General features: G+C 43.1%; 1 protein-coding gene across 2 annotated transcripts in view; it reads right to left on the bottom strand.

Annotated features, from left to right (window-relative positions):
- The window catches only part of jakmip1 (janus kinase and microtubule interacting protein 1), a 334,448-nt gene that overhangs the window by 11,151 nt on the left and 301,287 nt on the right, over window positions 1-22,010 (bottom strand). For both annotated transcript variants that reach the window (XM_033021201.1, XM_033021210.1), the window contains exon 20: window positions 15,451-15,654. In XM_033021201.1, the coding sequence (XP_032877092.1) occupies window positions 15,451-15,654 (204 nt within the window). The remainder of the gene's footprint in view (window positions 1-15,450; window positions 15,655-22,010) is intronic.

Here is a 22,010-nt window from a genome sequence, read left to right as displayed (position 1 = left end):
CTACAGGTCTCTCCGTTGCCGAACCAGCAGGTCCAGGAACAGCTTCTTCCCGGCGGCTGTCACTCTACTCAACAACGTACCTCGGTGACTGCCAATCACCCCCCCACCCCCCGGACACTTATTATCACTTATTATTATTTATTCAAATCATTTGCTATGTCGCTCTTCCAGGGAGATGCTAAATGCATTTCGTTGTCTCTGTACTGTACACTGACAATGACAATTAAAATTGAATCTGAATCTGAATCTGAATCTGAAGTGCCAGATGGAATATAGCGCAGCAAAGAATGGAGCCGTGCATTTTGGTAGTAAGAATAAAGGCGTAGACTATTTTCTAAATGAGAGAATTCAGAAATCGGAGGTGAAAAGGGCCCAGAGAGTGCTGATGCAGGATTCTCAAAAAGTTAACTTGCAAATCGAATCAGTAGTAAGGAAGGCAAATGCAATGCTAGCTCTTATTTCAAGAGGAATCGAATATAAAAACAGGGATGTAATGTTGAAGCTTTATAAAGCACTGGTCAAACCACATTTGGAGTACAGGGAGCAGTACTGGGAGCAGTACTGGGAGCAGTACAGGGAGCAGTACTGGGAGCAGTACAGGGAGCAGTTTTGGGCCCCATATCTGAGGAAGGATAAGCTAGAGTTGGAGAGGGCCCAGAGGAGGTTTACAAGAGTGATCCCAGGAATGATTGTATTAACATACGATGAGTGTTTGACGGCACTGGGCCTGTACTCGCTGGAGTTTAGAAGGATGAAACTTACCGAATATTGAAAAGGACTGGATAGAAAGGATGTGGAGAGGATGTTTCCACTAGTGGGAGAGTCTAGGACCAGAGGTCATTGCCTCAGTAAAGGATGTACCTTTAGAAAGCAAAGGAGGAGGAATTTCTTTGTTGAATCTGCGGAATTCATTGCCAGAGAGGTTTGTGGAGGCCAAATCAATGAACATTTTTAAGGCAGAAATTAATAGATTCTTGATTAGTACGGGTGTCAGGGGTTATGGGGAGAAGGCAGGAGAATGGGGTTGAGAGGGAAAGATAGATCAGCCATGATTGAATGGCGGAGTTGACATGATGGGCTGAATGGCCTAATTCTGCTCCTATAACAGGAGGATGAACAAAAAGATTTAGAAATTAAATGACAAAGTGGTGAGAGGGATGGTAATGGAATAGTAAAGAGAAAATATGGGCACTCAGAAGGTATATATGGGAATAGTGGAATCACTGGGCAGGAACACACTGTCAGCTGGGGTGGCTCAGTGGTACAGCAGTAGAGTTGCTGCCTACTGCACCAGAGACCCGCTTTCAATCCTGACTACGGGTGCTGTCTGTATAGAGTTTGTACGTTCTCCCTGTGACCACGTGGGTTTTCTCTGGGTGCTCTGCTTTCCTCCCACACTACAAAGACATACAGGTTTGTAGGTCAATTCACTTCTGTAAAAATTGAAAATAATCCCTATTGCGTAGGATAGTGCTAGTGGATGGGGTGATCACTGGTCGGCACTGACTCGGTGGGCTGAAGGGCCTGATTACACACTGTATCACTAAAGTCTAATGTAAGTCTAAAATCTAAAGCTAATTGATAGATTGGGGAAAACTAGTGGATGTGATGTAATTAGATTTTCAGAAAGTTTTCAATTAAATCCCACACAAGGTTAGAGCTCATGGAATACACAGCAAAATAGAGAGAGTACAGAGGAGATTTACTAGAATGTTGCCTGGGTTTCAGCAACTAAGTTACAGAGAAAGGTTAAACAAGATTGGTCTTTATTCTTTGGAGCGCAGAAGGTTAAGGGGGGGACTTGATAGAGGTCTTTAAAATGATGAGAGGGATAGACAGAGTTGACGTGGATAAGCTTTTCCCATTGAGAGTAGGGAAGTTTCAAACAAGAGGACATGACTTGAGAATTAAGGGACAGAAGTTTAGGGGTAACATGAAGGGAACTTCTTTACTCAGAGAGTGGTAGCTGTGTGGAATGAGCTTCCAGAGGAAGTGGTGGAGGCAGGTTCGATTTTATCATTTAAAAATAAATTGGATAGGTATATGGATGGGAAAGGAATGGAGGGTTATGGTCTGAGTGCAGGTAGATGGGACTAGGGGAAACTAAGTGTTCGGCACGGACTTGTAGGGCCGAGATGGCCTGTTTCCATGCTGTAATTGTTATATGGTTATATGGTTATAAATGCTTGAGATTCACTGAATAACTATAGTGAACACAGCTGGACAAGCACATTTGCACACTGCAGTGTAGAACAGTGACGTGCGGTGAGGTCAATGGCTGGGGAGGCACTGGCTTCTACCCCATCCTAACTTAGTTGTGTGTGTGTGTGTTAGTCGTGTGTGTGTTAGTTTTCTGTGCGTGATGTATGTGTCTGGGAGGAAAGGAGAGAAGGGAGGGAGGTAAGGAGAGAAAGAAGGGAGGGAGGGAAGGAGAGAAAGAAGGGAGGGAGGGAAGGAGAGAAAGAAGGGAGGGAAGGAGAGAAGGGAACAGAGAGAGAGGATGGAGGGAGGGAAGGAGAGAAGGGTGGGAGGGAAGTAGAGAAAGAAGGGTGGGAGTGAAGTAGAGAAAGAAGGGAGGGAGGGAAGGAGAGAAAGAAGGGAGGGAGGGAAGGAAGAAAGAAGGGAGGGAAGGAGAGAAGGGAAAAGAGAGAGAGGAAGGAGGGAAGGAAGGAGAGACGAGAGGGAGGGAAGATGGGAAGGGAGGGAGGGAATGGAAGGAGAGAAGGGAGGGGGAGGGCCGGCGGCGGGAGTGGATGCCGGGGTCCCGATCCGAGAGTAGATTACTCCAGCGTGGGGCCCAATTAGGAGCTCTCAGCGGCCCAGAGCCTCCAAATCGGCCGCTACAAATCAAAGAATCAATCCACCAGTCAGCATCGCCCGCGGCTGGAAAGTCAGCGCCGCCGATGCTGAAGCTAGCTAACGTGGAGAGAGAGTGAGGCAGCGTCAATTACATATGCTGAGCCTACGTAATTGACGCTCACTCTTCCAACACAGGGCTCAAGACACGCCCCCTTGTGAGGCAGATGTGATCGCTGACTCCCCTGGAGCTTTTTCATTGCAGTTTTATGTGAGACCAGCGAGCACAAATTTAATATATTTATATGTGAAATAAGTTACCTGGACTATGGAAGGCGAGGACATGTAATGAAGGGGTTTACAAACATTACATTGCTGACATACATAGAGATAGTAACAGGCACACGCTTATTGCCCGTGCTCCATGCAGTTTCTGAGGGGTTGCGCAATCAGAGGGGAGGCTCAGCTCATTGCTGCCTCACCTCTCATCTCTCCCTGTATTTGCAGCGGAGCTGCGCAAATTTGGTGATTTTTATTATAAAAATTGATTGGATTCATATACAAATGACATTTATAACACAGATCAGTGGAAAAATCTTTATATTTATTTTATTTTATTATTATTTTTCTTTTCTTTTCTTAACAGCTATTTTCATTGGGAGTATGACAGGTGAGGCTCTGCCTCCCCTGACCGCACGTCCCTGGTGTAGAAGTAAGGAATGCATTCAAAATTGGATGCAGATGCATCTGATCTCTTACAATGGCCAATTAAAAACCAGGGAGGTTCTGTAATTATCCAGGCTGAGGGACTAGATACATTGCATTCATTGTAACATGGTTGGCCACAAGGGACCACTAGCTTTCAGTACAAAGTGAAGATTGCTTATTTATTATACATAATATTAAAGTTTCAATTACTTAATAGCATTGTTTTTAAGGAAACTGTTATTTTATTCAGGTTTTTTTTAATCGGCTATTTTAACCTTTGCTAAATGTCACTGAACACCAGAGTGAAATGGCCTTGCAATGACCAGAGTTCAACAGGATGGCCACAATGGTGCAGCCTCAAGCCTACTGGGAGGGGTACAACTGGAGAAGGGTGGCACGGTTGTGAGGTCTATTGCAGGGTACGTGCCTGACGAGTGGGCCAAGACCTGCAGGATTCAACATATTACCTCACACTTTATGTAGATTATGACCAAAGGTGGAAAGGTCAGACAGAGAGGAGGCTGGAGAAGTAAAGTGACCGATGGCTGGAAGCTCAGGGTCATACTCGTGGTCCGAACAGAGCTGTTAAACAATATATGTACAGGAAGGAACTGCAGATGCTGGTTTAAATGCTGCAGTAACTCTGCGGGACAGGTAGCATCTCTGGAGAGAAGGAATGGGTAACGTTTTGGGTTGAGACCCTTCTTCAGATTTATATGCAGAATATAGATGTCCAATCTGCATATGGTCTTCTCGTCAGCTACAATGGGACATTTTGGTGCAATATTGAATGTATGTTACTTATCAGGAACTAACATCGAGGAACTCAATGAAGAATCATTCAGTGTTATTTTGTACTGAGGGAAACAGAACAATGCCTGCTTTGTAATCTGTAAAAATAAAAAGGTCTGTAAATCTACATAAAGTGTAATCTGTTAAAATAAAGAGTTTCAGTAACTTTTTTACAATGGATTTTTAATTGTGACGTGACTTGTTATGGGAAAATACAGCTAGTATTATTTAGATTGATCCATGTATCAACTTGGCAGCATGAGTAATTACAACTCTTTAATTTATTTATGTATTTATTTTTTATATTATAATATATCTCTAATTTATTAATGAGGGAATTATAATTACTTTTGCTTTACAAGTCAGTATAATAATGTGTCTGATTGTACTTGCTATTATTTATGCAAAAAAGATGCAGAAGTTTCAGTTGGGTTGAAGTGCAAGTATGTGGTTAAAATTATATTTACAATCTCAAACATTCAAGTTGAATGTCTGCTCCACTATTTACTTTAGGTAAATATATCTTGCAGTTGAAGTGAATGGAGAAACATTGCTATTGTATTTGTGAGGCAGATACTCATGATAAATGAAACATTTTGCTTCCCTCTAGACATGTTTTGAATGAAGTTTAAGTACATATTATTGCCAAATATATTTTATGGGATTTTTAAAATTAATTAATGTAAGTATAGTGTCTCATTCCTTTGGGTATCAATTGTTGGGAGATTTCAGAATTATCAATTTTTAAAAACTTTTCCTTTCCTTCTCTTAACCGAATTGCTTTATCTCTCTATTTTCTTCATCTGATAGGTCTTGAAATCACCCAATCTACTTGATACTCCATGATCAATCCTTGCAATATTAATTTGCAAGCACCTCAATCCAATTGAGTGTGGGGGGACAGAGGTGCTGCCTTCTCCCCCACTCACATCCCAGGCATCCAGTTGCTCTTGCTGATTTTCAGTGGCTTACTTAAAAATTAAGCACCTCAATTTGAAGGCTCAAGCCTTGCTGCTGGCTATTACATCTGGGTTACCTGCTTCGGAAAAATTGGTCAATGATTCAATGTAATTCATAAATGTATTTAGTTTTGCTCGTAATCTCACTGTTAAAGAGTAGCATTTTCTAGAAAAATGATTCCAAAACATTTTCCCTCTATTCACTTACAAGTTGCCTTTAAAATGAATTGCTGTATCATGTTTACCGATACCACAACTAAAATGACAGCCCTTCTTAAATAACATTTACTGCAAAGATTTGGCACCCTCAAGCAAAATCAAATCAATTATTTCACTGCTGAACCATAAAGGAACTTGAAAAAGGCATGATTCATATTTGAAGGGGCCACGATGTCAGGATAATGGGATTGTTGATTACAAAGAAAAGTCTGAGAGAGGAACTTGTCAGAGTTGGCAAAATGCTCGCTAGTTCATGCGGTACTTTAATTGTGGGTTAGCGGCAGAGCAGTCAATCCAGCTCCACTGATTTCCTTAGCGGCGTGCGCGATACAACTGTTTAAGCAGAACTTGGACTAGACTTGTCTTTCATCACCAAATCAATGGAAGTGCTCAGTACACAACACTGCCACTGGAAAGAAAAATGATTGCTCCGGCACAATTTGGCTGAAATAAAAGTCCGTCATCAATTTGACAAATGACAATCTGGCCAAGTCACTTTGTGTTCTTGCAGCCATTTGTCATCTAGAGAAAAAAACATGAAAGGGCAGGTTGTCAAGCTGAGCTATAATGATAAGAACCCTTTGGTTACTGTGCTCCTGCTATTGAAATCAAAACAATAAGAACTATGAGGTACACTGACAATGCAATCAGGTTGTAATGATGAGGCCATTGACAAGTACACCCTTGCGGATCTGGAATTAGCCAGAGATGTTTCTTGTGAATATAATTAATGCAGGGCTGCCAACATTGGGTGAGAGTTGGGAGTGAGAAATTGCGAGAGACCAAGCCCGAGGGAGTATAGCGACCGGGGGTGGGGGGTGGGGGGGGGGGGGGGGGGAGGAGGGTGTCCCCCTCCAATTGGTACGGAACTTGCATTTTTCAGCTCGAAATTGTGCAATATGGTGCATACTGTAGCGAATCTTTTAACTTACACTTGAATGCAATATATATGCTTTAAATGAGATTGGAGCATTTTTGAAAGGGGGGAGGCTGTGCGATCACTGATCACTGGCCTTGGGGGTACCCGGTGAGGGAGTGGAGCAACCGAGTGGGGAGAGGGTGTGGAAGAAGGGTGTCCCCCCTCCCAGGGTAGGAACATTTTGAAATTTGATGTATTAAAATCATGTTTTAGTGCACTGTAGAAGTATGATTTCAATGTTTTTGGTATGAAGTATTTTTAAGAGGTAACTTTCTATAGGTATGTTGCAAAGCCTACCTGAAGCGTCTTTGAAAATCTGCCGCTACGGGTGTGCGCGATTTTGGCGCCGTTTAGAGGGGGCGGGTTTAAAACGCGATTTTCTCTAGGCTGTTCAAATCGAAGATGTTCAGCCTAGTTAATTATTAACGAAAAATCGCTGGAAGACCCCGTCGCAAAAGCTATTATTAGTTTTAAAGGCCTCGTAAAATAGTTATAGTAGTTTAAAAATCAATCTCTAAACCCGTGACCGCCAGCAACCGCAGAGTCTCATAAAGCAAACAGCTGAAGTTAGGCTGTATATATTTACATTAAAAAGGGCTTCTAAAGAACCCTTTATACAAAGTTTAATATTGCGAGTAGCTCAATTTGGGCCCATTATATCGCGCAGTATTTTTCTGGGCATTTGGGGCACAAATCTACCGCAATGTGAACGTTCTAAACCAGCGCGTTCCACAGGGACCCACTGGAAAGCTGATTTAAATGGGCATTTATTTACAGCAATTGAACACTAAATTCCTTCCATTTGGCCTATAAATTAATGTAAATGAGATTTAAAAATCATGTTTTATTGTGAATTATTTGTGAATATTATTTGGACATTTAGGCTATTTAAAAATGTTAATCATTTATTAAGAAATGGATAGATGTTTAGATCTAGTAATTGAAGTCTGAAATTAGCTACAATTAGGTAACTAACTAATTATATGCTTTAATTTCAGGTCATCCAAGTAAGATTATTTTATATTTGTTTCAGAATGCTTCAATCTATGATAACTGAAAATTTCATTCAGTTTTCTTAATTTTTAAGAAAGTTATGGGCTTTTGACTGTTCAAGATCACAGCTTTTTTGTTATGTCCATAGAAAATCAATAGGGAACAAGATGCTCATTTCCCAGTATGAAAATGGCCATAACTTTTTAAATACTTGAGATATGAAAGTGAATTAGGTGTCAAATTAAACTTATTTTTATGCTTTATCTGATGGGATAAATTACAGACTTGATTTTTAAAATCTCAAAATTTTGTAACATTGCTACTTTCTAAGGGGTAACTTTATCCACACAAAGGGTGATGGGTGTATGGAACATGCTGCCAGAGGAGGTAGTTTAGGCAGGGACCATCCCAACATTTAAGAAAAAGTTAGACTGATACATGGATAGGACAGGTTTGGAGGTATGGACCAAAAGCAGGTGGCGTAGCTGGGGCATGTTGGCGGGTGTGGGCAAGTTGCGCCGAAGGGCCTGTTTTCACACTGTATCACTCTATGACTACATTATACCTCAACCATGCATGAATGCTTCAAAATCAAGTGATCGAGTTTTATTGCCATATACTCAAGCATAGAAACATAGAAAATAGGTGCAGGAATAGGCCATCGCTTCGAGCCAGCACTGCCATTCAATATGATCATGGCTATTCATCTAAAATCAGTACCTCTTTCCTGTTTTTTCCCCATATCCCTTGATGTCGTTAGCCCCAAGAACTAAATGTAACTCTCTCTTGAAAACATCCAGTGAATTGGCCTGCACTGCCTTCTGTGGCAGAGAATTCCACAGTTTCACAACTCTCTGCGTGAAGAAGGTTTGTTCTCATCTCAGTCCTAACTGGCCCCCCTTTATTCTTAAACTGTGACCCATGGTTCTGAACGCCCCCAACATCGGGAACATTTTTCCTGCAGTTACAGTAAGTGAAAATCTAGCCGGCAAGCAGGATGCTTTCTCCAACCACCCCCATTTGAAGTCCACTATCTTCCACCGTTTCTACCCAGTGCTTGGTACTTACTTCCAGCAGCCACTGGTTGTCCTCCAGGATGCACCGAGCCACAGCCTGATCCATGCCGGTCACCTGGGCGAATTCGGCACAGAGACTCTAACGGCAGCGGCGCAACGCTTCGACGGCCCGGGACTCTTGCACTGAGGCTGCTCCATGGCCGGAGCTGCAGTGAGCGACTCGCCAGCCCGGCAAACACTCGCCAGCCCCGCTCCCCGTCCGCATCTGTCCCTGCCGCTGCTTCTGCTTCCAACACCCGCGGCCCATGCAGTTGATATGAGTTTTGAAATTTTCGTTGATCACAGAATTTCTCACAACAGAGCGAGAGAAATTTGTGATCAGCGTGAGAATTTGGTGAAATGCGTGATTCTCACGCTCAATGCATGGGAGTTGGCAGCCCTGCCTCTCTATCCCCCTCTCCCTCTCCCCCCCGCTCTCTCTCCCCCTCTCTCTCTCCTCTCTCTCTCTCCCTCCCACCTCACTCTCATCCCTCTCTCTCTCCACCTCTTTCTCTCCCCTCTCTCTCTCCCTCCCACCTCACTCTCATCCCTCTCTCTCTCTCCCCCTCACTTCCACTCTCTCTCCTCTCAACCCCCTCTCAACCCCCTCTCTCCCCTCCCCCTCTCTCTCTCTCCCCTCTCACCCCTCTCACTCTCTCCCCTCTCTCCCCCTCCCTCTCCCCCCTCTCTCCCCCCTCTCTCTCTCCTCTCTCTCTCCCTCTCTCTCTCCCTCTCTCTTCCCCCTCTCCCTCCCACCTCACTCTCCCCCTCCCTCATCCCCTCTCTCCCCTCTCTTTCCCCTAACTCTCTCTCCCCTCTCTTTCCCCTAACTATCTCTCCCCTAACTATCTCTCCCCCCTCTCTCTCCTCTGTTCCCCTCTCTTCCCTCTCTCCCCCTCTCTCTCCCTCTCTCTTCCCCCTCTCTCCCGCCCACCTCACTCTCCCGCTCTCTCCCCCTCTCTCCCTTCTCTTTCCCCTAACTCTCTCTCCCCTCTCTCTCCCCCTCTTTCTTCTCTCTCTCCCCCTCTTTTCTCTCTCTCCCTCTCTTCCCCCCTCTATCCCCCCCTCTCTCTCTCTCTTTCTCCCTCCCTCTCTATCTCTCCCTCTCTACACATTCTCCCCTCTCTCTCTGTCTCTCCTCTCACCTCTCTCCTCTCACCTCTCTCTCTTCTCACCCTCTCTCTCTCTCATCTCTCTCTCTCCCCCATTTCTCCCTCCCACCTCACTCTCCCCCTGGCTCTCTCTCCCCTCTCTCTTTCTCCTCTGTCTCTCTCCTCTTTCTCTTTGCCCCCCCATCCCTCTCTCTTTTACCACCCCTCTCTCTTCCCGCTCTCTCTCCCATTCTCTCCTACCCTCTCCACCCCCTCTCTCTTCCCTTTCTTCCCTCTCACCCCTCTCTCTCTTCCCTCTCTCTTCCCCCCCTCTCTCTCCCCCCTCTCTCTCCCCCCCTCTCCCTCTTCTCTCTCTCCATTCACGCCCCCTCTGTCTCTCCCCTCTCTCTCCTCTCACCCCCCTCTCTCTCTCCACTGTCTCCCTGTCTCCTTCCCCTCTCTCTCTCTCCACCTCCCTTTGAGAGTCTGTCCCTTTGGCACAGAAACTCTCGCAGCAGCGGCGCAATGCCTCAACGCCTCCGACGTCCCGGGACACTCGCACTGTCCGGAGTGCTTCATGGCCAGAGCTGCAGCGTCAGCCCCAGCAAACACTCGACAGCGCCGCAAACACTCGCAAGTCCCCGCTCCCCGCATCTGTTCCCGCCGCTTGTACTGCTCCCATCCCTCCCGCAGCCCCTGCTCTCCAACACCCGCGGACCATGCAGTTTATCCGAGTTTTGAAATTTTCGTTGATCACAAAATTTCTCACCACTGAGCGTGAGAAATTTCTGATCAGCGTGAGGGCGTGAGAGTTTGATTGAGGGCGTGAGTCTCACGCTCAAAGCGTGAGAGTTGGCAGCCCTGATTAATGTTATAATTTATTTCATTAAACATGGAAGATGTTGGAGGTGAGCAGCTTTTAAGGAAGTATAGAGGAAAGGGAAGTCATGTTGTAGTGTAGGGGTTTATTTGTGGGACAGGGTCCAAAATGACAAGATGAAGACCCAAGTGTTGAACAGCTTCACCTTTATTCCTGCCCTCCATCTGAAAACACAAGGCCTCACATTTTGTTATTTCTAATTCCCCCCTCTCCCAAGCTTATTGCATTGTTAAAGACTTACAAATTCATTTCCTCTTTGGCCAATGGCCACCATAGTGTTAATTTGGCCACAATTCAGAAATAAAGGCCAAGACAAAATGAACTATCCAAACCAGATTTATGAATCAAAGCACGCTAAACTGCGCAGGCAACCAGCTCATCTCCCCAGTGCCTTTACCTTACTCCAGTAGATGCAGCACACTATCATATATTTATCACACATCCTGATGTCCTCCAGAGATGCTGCTTGACCCGCTGTTACTCCAGCACTTTGTGTTCCAACTTTCATGTCATCTGCAGACATACCATCTCTTTCATTCACATCCAAGTCAATAATATGTCACGAATAACAAGGCCCAACATTGATCCTGCAGAATACCACTGGCCACAGATTTTCAATCAAAAAACATCCTTTTACCATAACTTTCTACCTTCCTATGACCAAGCTAACTTTGGATCCCATGTGCGTCAACCTTCTGGTACAGCCGACCATGCAACTTGATCCTACCACGTGATCACCCACAAAGTGATCCCACCCCACGAATCACATCTTCCCATCTCCACTCCTTTCCGCCTTCCGCAGAGACCGCTCCCTCCGCAACGCCTTGGTTCACTCAACCCTTCCCTCCCAAACCACTCCCTCCCCTGCAACTGCACAAAATGCAACACCTGTCCCTAAACCTTCTCCCTCGCCTCCATCCAGGGACCCCAGCAGTCCTTCCAAGTGAAACAGAGATTCACATGCGCCACCTCTAACCTCATCCACAGCATACGGTGTTCCCGGTGTCCTGTGCATGGATGGGCGAGACCAAACGGAGACACGGAGACCGCTTCACTGAATATTTCCACTCAGTCTACCAAGGCCTACTGGATTTCCCAGTTGCTAACCATTTCAAATCCCTTTCTCATTCCCACACTGGTCTTTCTGTCCTGGGCCTCCTCCATTGCCAGAGTGAGGCAACATGCAAACTAGAAGAACAACACTTCATATTCAGCTTGGACAGCAAAGTCTCACTGTCACATTTTGTTAGAAAGATGGCATCTCTGACACTGCTGCTCCCTTCCCTCAGTACTACACCCAAGTAGCAGGCCTGACGTCCTCATGTATATGGAGTCTGGGCACCGAAGTTCCCAATGATTAGGACAAGAGCTTGCCATACAGATATTAAAGAAGGAACCGGGAGGGATTACAATCAATATTTATATTCATATTCAATTACATTAATTCCCGGGATGGCGAGACTGACATATGATGAAAGAATGGATCGACGAGGCTTATATTCACTGGGGTTGAAAAAGATGAGAGGGTGATCTTATAGAAACATATACAGGAAAATGGTTCCCGATGTTGGGGGTATCCAGAACCAGGGGTCACAGTTTAAGAATAAGGGGTTAGGCCGTTTAGGACTGAGATGAGGAAAAACTTTTTCATCCAGAGAGTTGTGAATCTGTGGAATTCTCTGCCACAGAAGGCAGTGGAGGCCAATTCACTGGATGTTTTCAAGAGAGAGTTAGATATAGCTTTTAGGGCTAACGGAATCAAGGGATATGGGGAGAAAGCAGGAATGGGGTACTGATTTTGGATGATCGGCCATGATCATATTGAATGGCGGTACTGGCACGAAAGGCTGAATGGCCTACTCCTGCACCTATTTTCTATGTTTCTATATACATCGGCAAGACAAAACGTAGACTGGCTCAGTCTGCCTGGACCTACTTGATCTCCCGGTTGCAAACACTGTAATTCCCTCTCCCATTCCCACACTGACCTTTCTGTCCTGGGCCTCCTCCATTGTCACGGTAAGGCCAAATGCAAATTGGAGGAACAGCACCTTATATTTTGTTTGGGCAGTTTACAACCCAGCGGTATGAATATTGATTTGGCCAACTTCAATTAATCCTTGCATCCACTCTCTCTCCATCCCTCCCCAATGCAAGCCGCTGTACTAGGTTCAATGTCGTCTCGTTGAGAATCATTGTCTGTAACTCTTTTTCACCTAGCCTGCAGCTAATGGCCTGTTTCCTTTATCATTATTATTTTTTTGCATATCTTTCATTCATTTGTTCCATATCTCTCTATATCACTGTCTATATCTCTCGTTTATGTGACTCTCAGTCTGAATAAGGGTCTCGACCCGAAACGTCACCTATTACTTTTTTCCAGAAATGCTATCTGACCCGCTGAGTTACTCCAGCTTTTTGTGTCTATTTACAATTAAGCACAGTTGAACAAACAACAATCAATAGACATCAGCCAACACTTTCATCTTTGCTTCACAAAAGCTTCATGGAAAAAATAGTCTAAGCAGCAGTAAAGGAGGAAAATACATCAGTGACAATGAAGGCCTGGTGATAAAATTGATGGTGTATGTAATGGAAGAAGCTTCAGGTGGTGGTGCTCACATGCATCTGCTGCTTTTGTCCTTTTTGGTCACAGAGGGAAAGAGGTAAGGGCAAAATAAAATTTCTGAAAGTGCTGTACTCATTGAATATGGCATTGGATGTTCAGGTTAGAAGTAAAGTGGTACATGAATCCACAACATTCCAACTTAGAAAGTTGCAGGGCTGCACAGTGGCTGCACAGTGGCTCAGATGGTAGAGCTGCTACCTCACAGCGCCAGAGACCCAGGTTCTATGCTGACCTCTGGTGCGGTCTGCGTGTAATTTGCACATTGGCCTTGCGTTTCCTCCAGATGCTCTGATTTCCTCCCACTTCCCAAAGATGCGCAGGTTTGTACATTAATTGACTTCTGCAAATTGTCCCCAATGTGTAGGGAGTGGATTCAAATGTGGGATAATATAGAACTAGTGTGATCGATGGTCAAAGGTCGAAAAATACAACATGGACCTGGTGGGCCGAAGGCCTTGTGTCCATGTTGTAATTTTCAGTCAAAATGAAAGTGCCACTTTCATCATACTTGTATAATACCCTTCTAAATATAGAAATTCCATCGTCAGACGCAATTAGAAGAGAATGGGAAGAGGAATTAGGCCTAAAAATTTCCAAAGACAGATGGGAAAAACATCTCTTATATATACATAATTGTTCGATTAATGTTAGACACATTTTAATCCAATTCAAAATACTACACAGACTCTACTGCTCAAAGACTAAACCGAATAAGATTTTTTCAAATGTATCTCCTATTTGTGACAAATGTCTCCTTCAAGAAGCAACTATAACACACTCCTTTGCCTCTCGCATAAAACGAGATAACGTTTGGAAAGGAATCTTTGAAATTTTCTCAAAAACATTAAAAACAAAACTGGACCCCCCCATACAGAACTGATTATTTACAGAACAGCAGAAGCCTGCCCTGAGCTATCAATATTTCAAAAACGTTTCCTTAATTATGGCCTGATAATGAAGAAAAAACTTATACTTACATTTTGGAAAAATACATCTGCCCCTACTCTTAAAGTGTGGATTACAAACATGTCTGAGACACTACATCTTGAAGATATGAGACTTGTCTTAGCAGGAAAATCAGAGCAATTTTCAAAGACATGGATTCCTTTCATTGATTCATTACAATGATAGTATGGTGCAACACAACTTTGGAATTAAACCGATTTACGGACTGGGTGATGGGTGGGGGAAAGAAATGAAGTAGGTATATCAACACTTTTTTTTTCTTTTTCCGTTTTTGCCTTTTTATTTCTTTACATTTTTCCTATTTCTTTAACTTACTCACTCTTCGACTACACTCATTTGGTAGTGTAGGAGTTCTATTCTTACACATTCACTTTCTCTTTCATTTTCTTTCTATCTTGCTCTTCTCTTTTTCTATTTCATCTTTGCTAAAAATTAAAATTGAAGCTGTACAATAAATGTATTATGTCATATGCCGTGGTTTATACTTTCGTACACTGCTTCTAGTAAAAACATTAAAAAAAATAAAAAAATAAAAATGAAAGTGCCACCGAATCAAACATGACTGACACTATCACTCTCTGATAGCATTTGCTATTCCCACAAGGACATAAGGAACAGGGGTAGAATTAGGCCATTTGGCCCATCAATTCTACTCCGCCATTCAATCATGGCTGATCTATCTCTCCCTCCTAACCCCATTCACCTGCCTTCTCCCCACAACATCTGACACCTGTTCTAATTTCTGTACAAAGAAAAGATCCACCAGTTCTGCGATTAAGAAACCTGGTTCAATGAGAACTAAAAGAAATAGCTTACTACACTATTCATCAAGATTACAGCTGTTCTAAATCACATTTTCCAATGCTACCTGCATATCCTTTGATAGCATTAATGCCCTGAAATTCCTCCATTTCTGATTTGAATGAATACAATGACTGATCCCTCGAGGACACTTGAACAGGGTTCACCTCACCTCATACTACTCACCTAACATTGAACCAACCCTGTGATCATTTTACAGCTCATTTTGCTGAAACAGATTCAGTACTGAAATAACTTCAGTAAGAAATATGCTGTCTATATTTTCACAGAGAGACAAACTTAATGATTGTATTAAACCACTAAAAGGCAAATTCTGAATGTCGCCTTTTTGGTATGGAACTTTGTCAATTATTTCCTGCTGAACTGGAAGTAGCCTGATGCATTAATAGATACTGCTCTGAATGAGGAAATATAAATACTGGATTAAAAAATGATTTTAGTCCCTTAATGATTCTGAAAAATAACTCCATTAAGGAGAAAATAATCAAAATTGAGTAAACATTAATGGGGCAATAATCAGTCTATTAGCATTACTGCCATCAAAGTATCGGTTTCGAGAAGGAGGTATAAAAGGTGAATTGTAACTAGGCATTAACGCTGCCCGAGTGGCAGGTGTAGTACCTGATGCGCATGTTGCAGCAGTTCCATGCGCTCCTGCAAGATCTGACCGTCATACTCCCGGCTCTGCCTCAGGACTTGACGTCGCCACTTCTCGACTGCCACTTTCAACTCTTCCTTTTGCTTCTCAGTCAGTGCTTCACTTACTTTGTTTCCAGGGCACTGCTGCAAGGTGTTGTACAGTGTGGCTTCCAGCTCCTGGATTTGCTGAGGAGTAGAATGTACATGTTACAGGCAGAACCACTAATCCATTACAAGAAAACGACAAAGTAAAACATTAACCGTGTTTGGCAAATTGCAAGGCATTATTCCCGAGCTGCTAGGCACTGGATCAGACTTCGCTTAAGTGTCTGCCAGGCTCTGGTGAGGCATGAGCATCCAGAACAGTCTGTGCTACTTTGTAACGGGTCACAACACAGGAGAAGCCCCATGGAATGTCAGCCTTTTGTTTGAAAGTTTACAGTGCTCTCGAGTTGTTATTAGCAACCAACCAGACACAGGTAGCTGGCGTTAGATAACAAAACTTGAAGCTTCTCAATTTATAACAAGCATATCCAATTCCACACTAGAGGCTGGAGCCCAGAATGCACCATTCCACCGATAACAAAAGCAGATTTGATGTAGGAAACCCATTCACCACAAGCACGTTTGAAATATTCGGCCCTGAAGGTTCTCAAATGGTCTCTGTGTTTCCGCCAATGTTCCCATAGTAACTCAGTAAGAAGAGCGACAGCAAGAAAGCCTTGGCAACTGTTACTACGCCGACTGTCCACAAATCAAAAGTCCTTCTTTCAGCACAACGCTGCACATTAGCAAGAGATCAGATGCATCAGCTCTTGAGCAATGTATTTTTATTTTCTCATTAAGAGTGACACAGCCAGTTTATGTTTCAAAAATACTCGACTGTAAAGCCATGCACTTCTGATTTGTAATGATCTGAATCATTTTGTTAGATTAAAATAAATATGCAGATCATTTCATTTAATATATAGCAATATCAAGACTGTTGAATCAGGATGGTAGCTATGATGGAAGTATGTCTAACTGCATTTTACCGTGTTTTGTTAAGAGTTTCCAGACTGGACATTCAAAAACATTCCTCACTGCATCTGTGCGATGCTGAGACACAAGTTTAATCAGCTGGAATCACCATCGTTTTCCGAGCATATACAGCATTTCAAATGCGATGACAAACCTCATGCCAATTTTTGCACAGGATTCTGTCTCACCACGTACATCTGGTCGGAAGCAATAAAAAGCTAATACAGCATCAGTTCATTGTCTCTTTCAACTGATATTCAGTTCCACATTGGAGTTAGTGGAATGAATATCCGAGGCAGAATACAGTGTTTCATTTTTTTTAGTTTAGTTTAGAGATACAGCATGGAAACAGGCCCATTGGCCCACCGAGTCCGTGCCGACCAGCGATCCCCGTACACTAACCTGCACACACTAGGGACAATTTACAATTTTACCAAGCCAATTAGCCTGTCTGAAGAAGCGTCTCGACCCGAAATGTCACTTATTCCTTTCCTCAATACAATACAATACCGTTTATTGTCATTTGAACCTCAAATGAAGTTCAAACGAAAAAATTTGGTTTCTGCAGTCATACAACAAGAAAACAAATACCAAGGCACACAATTTACACAAACATCCATCACAGTGAATCTCCTCCTCACTGTGATGGAAGGCAAAGTCATTGTCTTTCCCCTGTTTCCATTCTTCTCCCGATGTTAAAGCCCCCGGTGGGCGATGGCAAGTCCCACGGCCGCTAAGGCTGCGCCGGACAATGCAAGGCCCCGCTCCGGGTCGCCTTTTTTAACCCCGCAATTCGGGCGGGAGAAGTTGCCGTTGAGGGAGCTCCGAAAAGCGGTTTCTCACCAGGGACCCATGAGCTCCTGATGTCACCGTCCACCGGGCCTGTGGTTGGAGCCTCCAAAGCTCCGAAGTCGGGTCGCAACCGCGCGTCACCACAGCTCTCCATGCTCCGAAGCCAGCCAGCTCCACGATGGTGGGTCCGCAGGATCCGCGACTGGAGCCCCCAGGTCGTTCCGGATGGAGGCCGCTCCACGGTGCTAGGCCCCAACGACAACGGAGACCCGACAGGGAATAGGTCGGGTCCACCGTACAGGGAAGCGATTTAAAAGTTCCCCCCACATATACACAGCTAAAAACAATATATAAACTACAACCAAACTATATACTCAACAGGACAAAAATTTAAAAAAGACAGACGGACTGCAGAGGCCACCGCCGCGAAGCGCCGCCATCTTGTAATTTGTAAATCTCAAGAGATGCTGCCTGACTCGTTGAGTTACATGTCTTTAGCTTACAATCCTGTATGTCTTTGGAGTGTGGGAAGAAACTGGAGCTCCCGGTAAAAACCCATGCAGGTCATGGGAAGAACGTACAAACTCCCTACAGACAGCACCTGTGGTCAGGATGGAACTCGGCTCTCTGGCATGTAAGGCAGCAACTCTACCGCTTCATCACCGTGCCACCCAGTGCTTTATAGCCTGTTCAGTATTTTACCAACGAAAAAAGAACAATCAGACAGATGTTTTCAGATGGGTTTAATAGTGAGTTGGCATTCGCCAAAATACATCAGTTCTAAATCTTTCAAATATCTGCATAAATGGGTACACTAACTGTAGTAAACGACAAAAATAGCAAAATTTGCAAACTTGATTTCGACCCAGTCACCAAACCAAAGGTTGGATGTAATTTTTGTTAGAATATTTACTTTCTTCCCAGTTCTGATGAAGGATCCCTGAAAGGTTAATTATTTCTCATTCTACAGACGTTGCTTGATCTGCTGAATGCCTCTGTTTTTCTGCTTCTATTTCAGATTTCTAGTATCGGCAACTTCTTTACTTTCTTCTATGTTTACCTCTGGATTTAAAACCGAGCCGAAGGATTCTGGATGAGAATACCATTACTCAGATCCTAGTGAAGCCACACAAAATCTTTCCAAACAAACAGTAAGCTACCCATCTCTCTGTTCAGTTGGTATGAAAGAAGTGTGCAGGAGATGAAGTTCTGGTGAAATTCCAGATTTCTGGCCTAATGTAAAGAGAGCTGATGATACTGCATGTGATAAGGAAATGATAGATGTTGGCATTGTTGAATATAACAGGAGGTTCACAAGAATCTTCTACTCCCAACATTAACATTTAACTCTTTCATACTAGCTTCAATCTTCAGAAAAAGCCAGTATGTTGACACCTACACCATGGGATTCTGTTCTCACACTAACCACTGATGCTGCACGTTATTAAGAACCTTCTGGAAATAACATACATAATCCACTGGCTCTCTTTTATTCACAGTACATTTTTGCTTCAACAATCTCCAATAAATTGATCAAACACGATTTCCCTTTCACAAAACTATGTTGACTTTACCTCATAACCCCAAGTATTCTGCTGTAAAATCAGTATAAATAGGCTCTAGCATTTTCTCAGGTACACAAAAATGCTGGAGAAACTCAGCGGGTGCAGCAGCATCTGTGGAGCGAAGGAAATAGGTAACGTTTCGGGCCGAAACCCTAGCATTTTCTCTATGGCAGACAGCTAAAAGCTCCTAGGTAGAGTCCAGGTAATAGTCTTCTAAACTAAAATGTCCCTTATTTGTTCCTGCTTTCCGTCTCCCTCCTTCTTTGATTAAAACAATTACATTTGTTATTATTTATTTATTTTTTTGTTTTTGTTTATTTTATTAGAAGTTAATACAGTACAAAACAATACAGTGGCACCTAATTTTAGGTGCCAACTATGTCATACCATAATCCATTCTATGTACAACCTCTAGTTTTATGTTTTGAGAAGGAAGTAAGCAAGACAAGAAAAAGAAAACAATAGAAAGGGGAAAAAGTGGAAAAATAGATGGTAGAGAATAGAAAAACGTGAAGTGTGTATATAAAAAAATAAAAAAAGGAAAGAAAAAAGAGAAAGTGGAAAGTAGAAATAGAAGAGAAGGCCCTTTAAAAGAGAATTTTTCAAATCTATATTCGGAGATGTAGATCTATCCACGTCATGAACTGAAATCAGCAATCCTTATGGTACCGCTGCATCACATGATTCCAAAAAGTCGATGAAAGGAGACCAACTCCTTAAGAATTGGTCATATTTATCTATTAGTCGGAGTCTCATTTCTTCAAGGCATGCTATGTCCATCATATTCCTAATCCACATTTTAACAGTTGGTATGGTTGTATTTTTCCAAAATTTAAGTATCAATTTCTTTCCAATTATTAACCCATAATTTAAAAAAACATTTTGGTCTTTATTTAAATTGGTATCTTCTCCTATTATTCCAAATATAATCCATTCCATTTTGGGTTCTATTCTTGACTTGAAGAGCTTTGTAAATATATCAAATATATCACTCCAAAATTTATTCAACTTTGTACATCCTACAAATGAATGTGTTATATTAGCATTTTGAAACAAACATTTATCGCATCTGGGAGAGACGTTTGGATAAAATTTATTCAACCTCGTTTTTGAATAATATAGTCTATGTAATAATTTGAATTGAATTAAATTATGTCTTGCATTAATAGAACAGTTATGTATATTCATCAAATACTTTTCCCATCTATCCTTCGAGATCTTTATCATTAGCTCCTGTTCCCAATCTTCCCTTAGTGCTTCTGTTGAGGGTGATTCTCTATATAATATATTATTATAAAAGTATGATATTAATTTTTGTGAATCAGCCTTAACATTTGTTATTATACCAATAAATCAAATTTTCCATGATTCTTGGGAAGTTAAACCCAACACATCAACTGCCTCACGAATCACTTCTTTCAGGACCGCTGGAGGAAGTCCATCAGTCCCTGGATATGGTCATCCACATCTCCACTAATACTAAAAAAAAAAAATTTTCCTTTATTAGATCTCCAATCTCATTTACTATTAGACCAATGCTAATTTTGGGAACTCACATTTAAATATCCATAAATATCCGCATCTGCACCCAGGATGAGGTGTTCCAAACCAGGGCATCGGATATGTCCTCATTCTTTAGGGAACGGGGGTTCCCCTCTTCTACTATAGATGAGGCTCTCACCAGGGTTTCTTCTATACCCCGTAATTCTGGTCTCACTCCCCATTGCCCCACTCGTAACAAGGCCAGAGTCCCCCTAGTTCTCGCCTTCCTGGTCAATTCGTCCCTTCCCACCCAAACCACCCCCTCTCTGGGCACTTTCCCTTGCAACCGCAAGAAATGCTACACTTGTCGCTTTACCTCTCCCTTTGACTCCATCCAAGGACCCAAGCAGTCTTTCAAGGTGCGGCCATCTATTGCATCCGCTGCTCTAGGTGGCAGCTGCTCTACATCGGTGAGACCAAGCATAGGCTTGGAGATCGCTTCGCCCAACGCCTCCACTCGGTTCGCAATAACCAACCTGATCCCCCGGTGGCTCAGCACTTCAACTCCCCCTCCCATTCCGAATCCGACCTTTCTGTCCTGGGCCTCCTCCATGGCCAGAGTGATGCCCACCATAAATTGGAGGAGCAGCACCTCATATTTCGCTTGGGTAGTTTACACCCCAGAACATTGACTTCTCCAATTTTAGGTAGTCCTTGCTTTCTCCTTCTTTCCCCTCCCATTCCCAGCTCTCCCACAGCCCACTGTCTCCTCCTCTTCCTTTCTTCTTCCCACTCCCTCCACCCCCCCATCAGTCTGAAGAAGAGTCTCGACCCGAAACGTCGCCTATTTCCTTCGCTCCATAGATGCTGCCTCACCCGCTGAGTTTCTCCAGCATTTTTATCTACTTTAAATATCCATAGAAACTCTTGTTACCCATTTCTTTGATATTTCCGGCCTTATTCGTTTTTTTGTCTTTTTTTCTATATTCTGTCCAAGCTTCTGACGCTCAATAATATGCTTTCATTTTAAGTCTGATACTGTCTTCGAATTTTTGATTAACCACGTATGGTGGGTCCTCTGCTTGGAAAACTTCTTTCTCATTGCCATGCGTCTATTCTGTGTATCACAAAAAATCAAACTGACTTGATCCCGTAACAAAATTTGCCAATTAATTTTAGCTAGGTCTGCTTTCATGCCCTCATAATTGACTTCATTTAAGAGTAATATATTCTTCCCCTCAAACTGAATGAATATTTCAATCATGTTATGGCTGCTGTAAATTAATCCCATCTCATTGCACATTTCCACTTCAAATAAAGCCTGCTCTATGGTTTGCTTCAGGATTGCTCTTAGAAACATAGAAAATAGGTGCAGGAGCAGGCCATATAACAATAACCATATAACAATTACAGCACGGAAACAGGCCATCTCGGCCCTACAAGTCCGTGCCGAACAACTTTTTTCCCTTAGTCCCACCTGCCTGCACTCATACCATAACCCTCCATTCCCTTCTCATCCATATGCCTATCCAATTTATTTTTAAATGATACCAACGAACCTGCCGCCACCACTTCCACTGGAAGCTCATTCCACACCGCTACCACTCTCTGAGTAAAGAAGTTCCCCCTCATGTTACCCCTAAACTTCTGTCCCTTAATTCTGAAGTCATGTCCTCTTGTTTG

Source organism: Amblyraja radiata, chromosome 1, assembly GCF_010909765.2.
Source record: "Amblyraja radiata isolate CabotCenter1 chromosome 1, sAmbRad1.1.pri, whole genome shotgun sequence".
NCBI lineage: Eukaryota > Metazoa > Chordata > Chondrichthyes > Rajiformes > Rajidae > Amblyraja > Amblyraja radiata.
Note: the sequence above shows the minus strand (reverse complement) of the source record. Positions and strands in the feature narration are given on the sequence as shown.